The sequence below is a fragment of the Rhyacophila brunnea genome, unplaced genomic scaffold (assembly GCF_057557595.1).
Source record: "Rhyacophila brunnea isolate RB1 unplaced genomic scaffold, BYU_Rbru_1.0 scaffold_17, whole genome shotgun sequence".
Classification (NCBI taxonomy): Eukaryota; Metazoa; Arthropoda; class Insecta; order Trichoptera; family Rhyacophilidae; genus Rhyacophila; species Rhyacophila brunnea.
The window spans coordinates 24,328,272-24,340,354 of record NW_028232827.1 but is presented as its reverse complement, the minus strand read 5'-3'; the positions used below and the strand labels follow the sequence as shown (position 1 = coordinate 24,340,354).

Here is a 12,083-nt window from a genome sequence, read left to right as displayed (position 1 = left end):
AAATTGTAGGCATACCACTAGTGAAACACCGAAATAAGGTATCAGTTACAACTTCGAGCACACCTTTGTACGTATTTGTAAGTGCGCGTGTTAACTTATAGCTTTATAACTTATAGTAAAGAAAATATATAAGTATATTCTTTATTTATAACACTACAACAGGCCTAGAGGCCCAATGACAGTAGCTTATTTAGTAATATAAGTGAAACAATAAAAAAACACTCAGGCTTTGAGAAAATCACATAAATATAATGTGAACTCACCGGATTCGAACCCTCCCGGATGAAAGGCCAGCGCCATACGCACTACACCGCGGGTCTCAGCAGACTGACTTGAGCCAGTGTTACCATAGTACCCCCCTCGTAGTGAAATGCTTTTTTTCTTGATTTATTTACATAGAGAGATCGTAGTATTTTAATAATATTTATTTGTGAAATATTATAACTTCTAGCATACTCAGTGATAAGGATTAAGTTGAATCATAGTAAGTTGGTCATTTGATGAATCGATTTCTTTCGTTCACAAATATAATTATCTGTACTTAAAGCACATTGGATTGATTCATTATCATCTAATATAGTTAAAAAAATGTGTATTTTTATTGTAATGCCTACTCCGATACCGTAGCTACATAATGATTTTTTTGTATATATTATATTTTGAACATCTTCCAACCACGGCATACTAATATTTCTGATGATAGCATTGTACGTTGCACAAAATCTCTCAAATGACAAAATTATGTATCGTTTTAAAAATAATCGGCCACCCTGCATTTTTTATCAGGGGATGTTACAGTTGCCGTCCACAACAAATGGCGCAACTATTACGCGTCGGCCTGCATGCTACCGCCCCGAGTTATGAACGTCTGGGGGTTTCAAAAAATACGAGTTTTAACCGTCCCACCCGCCCCATCGCTACTATCTCATATTACCAACATAAAAAGATGCTACGTACTCGCGGTTAAAATAAATAGCGACATAAAACTTTGTATCTCACTTTAGATTCATATTTTAGATTTATCGTAAAATATTTTGTAATATTCCAGCGTAAAAAATGTTGAACGGGTATTAAAATTTATTTTTAATATGTATACATATATTATGCCCTCTACGCACGGTATAAGTAATACATACCCTTTTCAACCCACAACCTCAAATCTTTCAAATAAAAATAAATTCATAATTTATATTTTTTTCGACCATGTCCGATCCTAATAAGATCATATGGGCCTCCATAGAGTGTAGGTTTGTATTAACAGATTTTGTTTTTTACGAGAAATGGATGTCAGCCATTTGCTCAACTTATTAAGTACATACTCTGACTCATACACAAATTGAAAAACAATGTGTTCTTGCCAGACCTAGGATTCGAACGTGGGACCCACGTCGCTATATGCCGACGCTTTAACCGCGCGGCCATTGGTTGTGGTTTCATAATACCATGTATTTATTAAAAACATTTTTTTCTAGTAGTAAAATTATAAATATAATAAATTTGAATGTATGAATTATACAGCAACTAGATTTTTAAAAAAAGTAACCAGTAAAAAATAAAAAGCAATTTTATCGGGAAAATAATATAACATGTAAAAAACACCAAATAATAATTTGTAAATCAATATTTTTTTTAAATCATCGCTTACACGTCTTCGTGTGGTAGAAATGTAAATATTTGACTAAGGTATAGTCGGGCCGTGAGACGTAACTATAAACTTTGATGATAGCGCTAATTATTGTTCATATTTCTATTGCAATATGTTAAACTGCATATAAATATTCAATCGAAAATCTGCATTTATTGCGAACAGGTTACCACATTACATTCGAACATAATCAATAACTAGCACTATCATTGCAATTCGCAATTCAGTGTGACGGCCTGAATATAGTCTACCTAGGGTAACATTTTATAACTAGGTAAATCGGTGTTAAGTTTAGGTTTTTTTTTTAAATATATGTGGTTCTATATTTTATTGTAATAAAGAGTTTTCGGTACTCAAAACCAGTTTCCAAGATCAGCACACAAATAATAATATGTTGATACACAGTAAAACAGTAAAAACCACTGAGCAAGAAAGGGTTGAAATAAGTACAAATAAAATATTAAGAAAATCGCAATAGTATACATAGTAAATATTTACAAAAAATATGCTTTAAATCTCTATTTGTTACTATTTCGTCTTTGAAAGATTTTCCAAGATATTTTCTGCCGTTCAAATTATTTTTATAGTAAGATAATATGCAAGCGCTAATTTTTTTGTATTGAATCCGATTCGAAACGGTCTCTTTCACAAAATGATAAACTACCGAGACAGAAGAATTCTCTAGCCCGAGCTCGAATCGCGGTTGAGCCTATTTTATTACAACGTTTTAATTAGCTCGTATTCTTCTTTGTCCGGTTGCTGTTTGTCCAGTACAAATCTTGCAATCGATTTTTAACTAACTTCCCGACTAGCTAGACATTTGAAACTTCGAGAATATATCAGAACACGATGTCAATGCATTCTTTTAATACTTTTAGCCATCTTTAATACTTTGGACGCTGAAGACGCGCATGCGCGTAATTGCCAGGCGGCCGATCGATGTAATTAACGTGCATTTTAAAGGGGGCAATTAAAATCTCATTATATAGTTAGCAGCGAATGCGTTAAGCAGAATTGAATTCATTTTCAGTTAATTCTGTTTTGTATGTAAAGTTATTTCAGAAAAATCCGTAAAAAGTAAAACACTATTATTGGTTGCTAAGGAGGTGGTCCTAGCAACTAAATTATTAATATATATGTACGTGCGTTACTATGGAAATCAAAATGAAATGTCAAAATGACATTTCAGTATTCTATATTTTGTTTGTTTTTTTGTTTTTTATTTACCTCATATCAAGTACAAGTTTGAGCATATTGAGCATAATAATTCAACAGAAAATTTAAAAACGTTGTATATAAAAAGTTCTTTTTATCTTGTAATTATTTATTTTACATATATTTTAGTGCTAGTATACAAAGGTAAAGTATAATATTTTTTGTTCAGTAAAATACGGAATATGAACAATTCCTGTAAATATGGCTGTCCTAGAATTTCTTCCAGTTACCTACCATAGCTTACCCACCTTCAACAAGCACCCTTCGCACACCGAAACATAGTGTAGGGTTAAACAGTTTATTAGGTAGTCTTTAATAGAGTTAGTTTAAACTCTAATCTGTCAATCATCAAAGCCAAGTCCGCTGTCAAATCGACGCGCTCGTTTGTTTTCGCGAGTTCCAAACTCAATTTAAAACTTCGCCAGGGCCAATATTCTTCAAGCGCTCGAAGTTTCTTTTTGCCCCGAAAGCCTCCGTCTCGCAAAACAAACTACCTGCGTTAAAAATAAAACTCTGGAGAGGAATTCATTTAGCTTTAATGAAACGAGAGAGCATAATGATGAGCCTTGAGACAAACTTTTCAAAGATATTTCCCCCAGACTGATGATTCAGCTTTCTTTTATTTGATTTTTCCAACTCGATGGAAGTTTATTTTATCTACTTGCCTGTTTCTTGACTAACTATACATAAACTTGTTACGCCTTTAAATAATTAACCGATACCAACTTTCTTTATTCATTTGCACTGTATAACTAATTGCTACATTATAATATATTCATTACTCTATGCGGGTATTGGTCTCATCTAGATAGTTTCCCCATCCCGGATGATCGATTGCTCCCGCTCTTCAATTGTTTTGATCGACTGTATAGTTCAGTAATAAAGCACAAACATCTCGTTTGCGGGCTCCGGGTTCGATTCCCATAGGAGAATGTATTCGATTTTCTCAATCCCTTTTTCTTCTTCACTACTTCTACACTACAGTAATTGACCGTCGTGGGTTGTTGTAGTGTTAACAATAATAAAGAAAAAAAATCAGTCACTATCCTGCCATTTCATGTGCGTTCAGGTATACCTTTACTCTAAAAAAAATATGTACTTCCTACATTCTAAAATTTAGAATTTAACCGCAAATTGCAAGCTTCGTATTTTTCCGCTAGGTGCTTCTGGTAGGTAAGGTAGGTAGGTCTGGTAGGTAGGTCTGGTAGGTAGGCCTTAAGAGCATACCTCAGTGAAACGGCAAATAATTTTCAACTATAGGTGTGTCGAAATTTTTGCCTCGTCGGCAATCGGAGAGCGAAAGTCGAACTGTGAACACGTCAAATTGTTTCGTGATGGCGACGGGGGTAACGTTAACGTAACAAAAACGTTACCCATTTACTTGAAAAATAAAACATGTCAATGAATATATTATTATTGTTACTAATATAACAATAAACAGAACATTAAATGGAAGCATGTTGAATTTTTATGACAAATTATGTTTTGTTCTGCAGGCGTCGTTTGCATAATCTTCGCGTCGCATAGTCACGATCGTTTTAGACCGCGCCCCAGCTGAGGTATAGCCTTAAGGCCGTCGCCATCACGAAACAAATTGACGTGTTCACAGCTCGACTTTCGCTCTTCGATTGCTAGCGAGTCCAAAATTTCGTCGCGCCTATAGTTGAAAATTATTTGCCGTTTCACTGAAGTATGCTCTTAATCGACGAAAATGTCATTTTGTTTGACGTGAACAGTAAATATGGCGAACGTATATGGTATATAAAGAAATATCGGATATAAACGTCACGTTTCTGTAAAATCATTGGATATTTCTCAAATGTTTCCAATTCAATCGGTAGACAATTCGGGGATGAACAAATCGAAGTGAAAACATTAAAATATCAAGAAAGTGTCCCTTAAAAAAGAAATTGGTGTGTTTTCCAAAATGTCTTAGAATAATAATAGTATTAGATTAATGCACATACTAACTGATTATTGATATATTTATACCCAAACTTGGCATAACAAAAACAACTCATCTGTCTTACTGTCATATATATGACATTAAATATTTTTTTAATTCATTGTTATTTTTTATTAATTTTCAGTATGCAGCTTCGTAGTACACAAACGATGCCACGAGTACGTCACGTTCACGTGCCCTGGTGCCGACAAGGGGGCGGACTCAGACGTAAGTTTGCCCACAATAGTATTATTAAATGTTTAATGTTTAGCATTTTGAACTACCCATCCGAAACAATGTATCACCCACATTGAACATCATTCATGTGATATTTTATATCTTAAAAATATGAATAACACACCTATATTATTTTTCATGCAATGTACATCTTTTGTGTGATAAGATAATTTATTAATCCTCGAATCATATTCAGTAATATTTTATCAAACTATACTTACATGTTTTGAATATTATTGAGAATGTTTTTTTTTAATCAACAAATTTATTTTAAGATAATATTGTTTTTAAATCATTCTGTGATACCCCATAATTCGCCTAATATTAATTACATCTAGGGAAAATAAAAACTGTGGTAAAACTTTAAAATAATATAAATTAATATTATGTTCTACAATAATTATTATAATTTATTGCAATTTTATTTGCTTAATTGTATTTATATAATGAAGCAAAAAAGTTGTATCGTATTATATTCTGAGCACCAACTACAATTAATATTGTTTATTATAGTTTTATTGTTTAATTATTAAGAATAATTATCAGTTTTAAAACTAAAAGTTATACCGTAATATATTTCCATAGTACCTACGGTCGTATCTTCCTTATTTTTCGTAGTTAAAATACACACAATTTTTTGGTATTAAAAATAATATTTTTTGTTTTATTTTCGCTACTTCATCCGTCTCAATTACTCATTCCACTGTCCAAATTTTGAATAATATTTTGTTATAATATAATGTTTTAATGTATTATTTGAGTACTTTTTGGAATTCACTGAAAAAAGCGTAGTTACTAACGTGTTATCATAATTTTATACGCCGAGCCTAAAACTTATGACGCGAGATACCTAATATGACAGTTGACATATAATACAAAATTTCACCTTAAATACATTTACCATTACTCTTGTTATCATATTATTATCATTCCATAATATCACAATTAAATTTTAATAGCAATTGAATTCAGTGCTATTTCCTTAATACCACTCTAATTTTATTATTATTGTTCAGTTGCATAAACAATATGATGATAAAAATTCGTTACCTAGATAATAATTTACTGAACTATTTAGTATTTTATTAAAGCGTTAGGTACTTGTATGTTATACCGACGCATTTAGTTATTTGGTGTACCTTATTGATTTAAATTTTAAAAACAAACTACTTATTGGATAATATGTATACCAATACTACGATGGATTGTGTTATGATATGCTCTAAATTGGTTGAAAATTAAGAATTTAGTGGTTGTAGCCTGCGTAGTCCGATCCGTATGCTTTATAAGAAAGATATTTGTGTTATTAGAAAAACCCTTGTCCTACTTATAGTAATAAATTAGTGTTTCTAATCAGCTACACATTGTTTAATGAAAATAACAAGCCATAATTAATTTGTTTTATTTTATATTACAAAATCCACCTCTCTACAACGTACCATTTATCTAATGGTTAAAGAATAATATACAATTAGATTTATTATTATTTACTAATAGAACAAGGATATTGTATTAATATAGATTTATAAATGTTACAAATTATTCAAAATCTCCAATTTTTTTTTTAATACAAACTTTTACAATTTTTTGTAGCGAATATATTTTACCACTTCCATTAATGAAATATATAATGCGCGTTTTAGTGTATAAAACTATTTTATAATGATTATTATATTATATGTATATATCCGACTAGAAATAGACCACAATAACACATACTTTTTCTTACAAATTGTACTGATTGTGCAGACGTAATATATCCAAAATTCTCAATTTTCGACCGATTTAGACCACGTATTTCCTTAAGTTTGTTGTTTTTAAGATTGGCCATAAAAAACATCACATATCTCTCCGAGTTTGATTAACATTCTAGCATCTTTAAAAATAGTTTTTTCTTGAAGGCTATAGGTACAAATAAGTTCATTTGTTTCATGTATATCGTTACGAATGAGAGCATCTATAATTATTTTATATTATAGTATAATTAAGAAATTACTAGTATCACATTCTTGTATAATATTGTATCGACATGTTTATATTCCGTAACACACTTTTGTTGAAGCATGTGTGAAAATGAATAAGATATAATTCATTAATACCAAAAAGGCAGTAGACAGATTTTGGCGTAGATTACTTATTTAAAAAGTTAGATTGTTTATTTCATTTTATAATAATTAATATCAATGAAATAAACAAAATTATTTTTTCACTTTGCATTAGTCTAATGAAAAGTTGGAAATTGCCATTATTCACTTTTGACATGACAACTTCGATATTTTATTTATTCAATTTGTTAGGCTTAAAACTGTAACTGTCCTAAAGTTCGTTTAGTAGTACCCTGTATATTAAAGTCAATAAAACATAATACTCACTATATCATTGCTATATATTCCACCGAAGTTGTTATGTCGGGGCATATATTATGATATTTATCGTGTATGAAAAAAATCTTCATACGGTATATTAATTAAATGTCTAGCTTTGTGCTCGTGGCGGAATGTAAAGACACTTACTTTATGAATTTTAGACGTAGTAACTTTAATAATTCAAATTCAAGACGTTCATGAAAAAATATATAGTATTAGTATTATATTTTTTTGTTATAGTGCCGCAGATGACCGCATGACAATTTATCATTTTTTTTGGCGAAAAACGTTTATCCCATGTAGATAATTATATTAAATACCCTTTTCTGTTGACACATATGCTTTTCGATCGAATTATTGTTCATGTAAAGTTTGATATATTCATGCATTTCGGTGCATCATTATCTCACACTAAGATTAGGTTGGGGTAGATTAGGTTAGGTTAGGTTTGGTTTGGTCTAAAAAGAAAGGTCACGCGGTCATCTGTGGCACTATTGTCCATATTCATATTCCTGCTACTTATTAATTTTCCATACGGCCTATTAGAATGTCCGCTACAACAATTCGTTCGACATAATATTTAATATGAACCTATATAATATTTCAGTAGTTTTTATGAATTGCCTACTATCCGTCACGTTATATCGTAACTGTCAAGAGACACGAAATGTGTCGCGACTTTTATGAAAAATTACAAAACGTTTGGTTGAAAAAATAAATATTTCAATTTGAGCTGCATAGTAAATCAAAATAATATGAATATCCGTTCCAACAGGTTAACAAATCTCTTCATCCATAACTTTAGCATTAGACTGTTATAAATAAGGATTTAGCTTGACGATTGTCACCATTTTTCTCGTTTTAAAATTATAACGTTTTTGTCTCATTTTTAATTTTAATATTGAATAAATGTACGGATTTCAATTATTGGGACCGTGTTTTTTGTAATTACGAAAATAGTTTTAAAATTATGAATCGTAAACAACTATGTATATTTAAGGAGCAAAAGTTCCCTTTGTCGAAAATAACGGTTCTTTGTATCTGAACCAGAATGCTTTAAGTCCAATTTTGCCGAAAATTATTTAAAATACAGATGCACACTTATATATTATCTGTTCATAACAAAAACCCGTATCTCCTAATTCAATAAATCGATTAAAAAATCTTATATTGCGTTCCCCGGAAAAAAAATCACTTAAGCATGGCTCTCAGGTATTGATATAAGTTTCTTACATCGATGCGTAGTCTCCACCATAAGCATATTAACATAGTAATTCGGTATTAACGTATGGGTGCGAAATATAGATCTTACCTTGAAAAGATGTTTATAAACTTAATACAATGCGTTATGGAAATATGCATGTTGGGCATAATGCCCGGAGATCGAAAAATAAATAAATGAGTAAGAGCCCAAACAAAAGTGACAAGCATTTTCAATTATTTGCTAATACCTTAAAGAACAACATAATTCAGTGATACTCAAGATATATAAAAAGAAATACATAAATCAATATGAAGATATGAAACGAGAACTAAAGAAGTTTGGATGAGGTATTTGGTAACACAAGACTAATGACTGAGAGCAATTGAGACAGCAAGGAGAGATCATCATCCAGCAGTGAATCCAGGATGCCCGAGATTACTGTGGTGATGTACCTAAACCAAAAGTTCTTTAAACACATTTTTGAGTAAGCAACGGACATAAAACAAAATAATTAAATAATAATTAGCTATATCTACTGTAATTCAAAGGTTTCGAAGTGGACGTTTCAGCGGCTTGGAGCGCCATGATTAATTCCCAATGGCGCAGCTAAATGTTTGAAAATGTTGATAATTCCATGAATTATAATATTAAAACACTCTCACAACGGCAAAAGATGTAGTCATATGCTTAGGCAGTAACCAAAAATCGCTGAAAACTTAATATTGAACATTATATATGAAGGTAAATGTGTATTGATTTGATGTGTATTGATTAAAAGTTTAAGAAATTGTGTAGTATACGACAAACTCACCTGTTCCATTCATTGGTAATAGGATGCCGTGTACTGGAGAAGTTTGAAAACCGCTGAATTAATTTATTTTACCCACAAATACCTACATACTTAATTATTATTGAAATAAAATACCATTCCATCCGCAAATAATATTTCATGGCGACCACCCTTCGCCGGGAAAACTCATTCAGAACATCATAGCTGCATCCCCAATGGCGCACATCTTTTTCATAGGCACAATTTAAAAATAGCAACTCGAATAGGTACCTAATATGTTTTTCATTCTGATAATTGGGTCAACTCCGCCATGCAAAGTCCGCGTGTAGTTCACAGTTCACTCACTCGAGCGCTACGTTCCCGATATCGCGTTTAAATCATATTATTCAAAAAGTAATGAAACACAACATTTTTGGGGAAAGAAAATCATGGATGAGTCGTTTAGAAAATCAAAACTCACGAGCTGCAATTTTACAACAACAAAAAAACGGAACCTAAAATGTTAATAAGTATACTTACCATGATTTCACATTTAAAATAAGCTATCCTAGCTTTTACTACAACGAAGAGTCCAGTTATCGATGATTTAATTTTTAACAGCGACCCACCGATAAAATATTATAAATCGCTTTTTCACTTCAATGACTTCCTTATGTGTGTCTCTCTTAATTAGAGAAAACTAGTAAATTACAATTATCGCGACTACATGGAACCATTGGGGTCCCACAAAGGGAAGATATTTTTAATATGATATACAGTACACTCTCAGTAATCCGCCGCTCGATTATCCGACAACCACTATAATCCGCCGTTATTTTTACTAGTTGAAAGCACAAAATTAAGCTCTATAATTCTCCGGTATTCGATTGTCAAATTCAGTAGTCCGCCACGAACAAGTATACAACGCAGATGAGACGAGTTTATTTTGGAAACTTCTCATTTGTAAGACGTACGTTCATCGCGAAGAAAGTAATGTACCAGGGAGGAAAGTGTCCAAGGACCGCATCACAATTATGCCATGCTCCAATGCAACCGGGACACACAAAATGAAGCTTTTGGTCATAGGGAAAGCCAGGAATCCTAAGCCATTCAAGTATATCTGCCTCTGAACAACTGGTTGTGTCAAGTGATTTACTGTTTAATTTTTAGTTAATAAACTTAGTTTATAAATATGTATAATTTAGTAAATACTTGATTTTGATTATAAATAAACCGTAATTTGCTGGTACGAAATTCTTAAAACGACTATTTTTACGAAATAGTTACCTACTTGTTTTAATTTTTACCATATTTTGTATGTATGCACTATAATCCGCTTTCACTAATTGGACACTTGTTTCTGGGGTGGCGGATTACTGAGAGAGTACTGTACCTCATAGTCGATATTTTACAGATTTTAAAGATTTTAAATATTTTTGTATATTTGCAACATATTATTATGACATATTTGGTCCCCATACACCGTATAAATACACCCTGTAGTTTGGAAAATAACCTGTAAAATTTGTAGAGACCTTTTTAATTCTTCCTTATTTTTGCGTCAAACCACATTAATTATTTATTTTGCTTCCTGCGTCTTCGTAAGAATTATATCACAATTACATGTCTTCAGCAATAATAAAATTACTGACAGTTGGTTTCAATTATTCCAAAATTTATTTTTTGTTTAATGTTAGTTTTGATTCATAACAAATATCCCATCTAGTTATGTTCTAATTCTAATCTATGAACGCCATAAATGAATTCAAATCATTCAACCGTCGCATTGTACGTCATCATATTTGAATAAATTCTCATTTGCAAACTTGCCATAAATTCGAAATACAAAATATCCGCGCGGATTAGAATCGGATGGAACAATATTTAAATTTTGACAGATCAGATTATTGGACTGTGCCGCGAATAATATTTGTCTCTGATAATAAATATTGAATGTCGGTTACAACAGTTATCCTAAAACATATTTTTTGTATAATATGAGTTTTGATTCATAATAAACAACTCGTGCAGTTGTGTTTTAATTCTAATCTATGAATGCCACAAATAAATTAATTCAAATTTATTCGACCGTTCGAAACGTACGTCATTGTATTATTTGAATAAATTTCATTCGTAGATTTGCAAGCTGCCTGGATTAGTTTCGAATGGAACAATATTTAAATTTTGACAGATTATATTATTTGCGTTCCCGAGAATAATTTTTGATCCCAAAGGAAATTCGCTGTACAAACTCTGATGCATTTTTATGTTTGAAAACTGGACGCTGGTAATAAATTGCTAAGCATTTGTTATCAGATGCCCTCAACGCCTGTTTGCATAATGGCTTCTGACTCGCTGGAAAATTGAAAGCGATTAATTAAGCAACAACAAACAGTGTATTTATTAATTAATCTGAGACAGTTTTTATAGGGCCGCGTTCATTTTTGCGAATACTACCAGAATTTCTCTCCGAATCCCTTTCTTCTATGCACGCGAGATAATTAAAAACACTTATAATTTATTTTTTATTTTCTTCATAAATTTAGAACCAAAACATTGCTAACACTTTACTATTCAATATTAACCATTATATATTTTTCTAAAATATACATTCATTCTACAATTCGATATGTAGCTTGGATACCTCCCAAAAAGGTTTCTTATTTTAAAAAATACGCGAAATGGTTGTTAGCCATTCGGTC

The 12,083-nt window shown here is 31.4% G+C and overlaps 1 protein-coding gene across 2 annotated transcripts in view; it reads left to right on the top strand.

The window, feature by feature from the left end:
• The window catches only part of LOC147073847 (protein kinase C, brain isozyme-like), a 546,718-nt gene that overhangs the window by 471,243 nt on the left and 63,392 nt on the right, over positions 1 to 12,083 (top strand). For both annotated transcript variants that reach the window (XM_085944926.1, XM_085944925.1), the window contains exon 3: positions 4,951 to 5,033. In XM_085944926.1, coding sequence (XP_085801052.1) covers positions 4,951 to 5,033 — 83 coding nt within the window. The remainder of the gene's footprint in view (positions 1 to 4,950; positions 5,034 to 12,083) is intronic.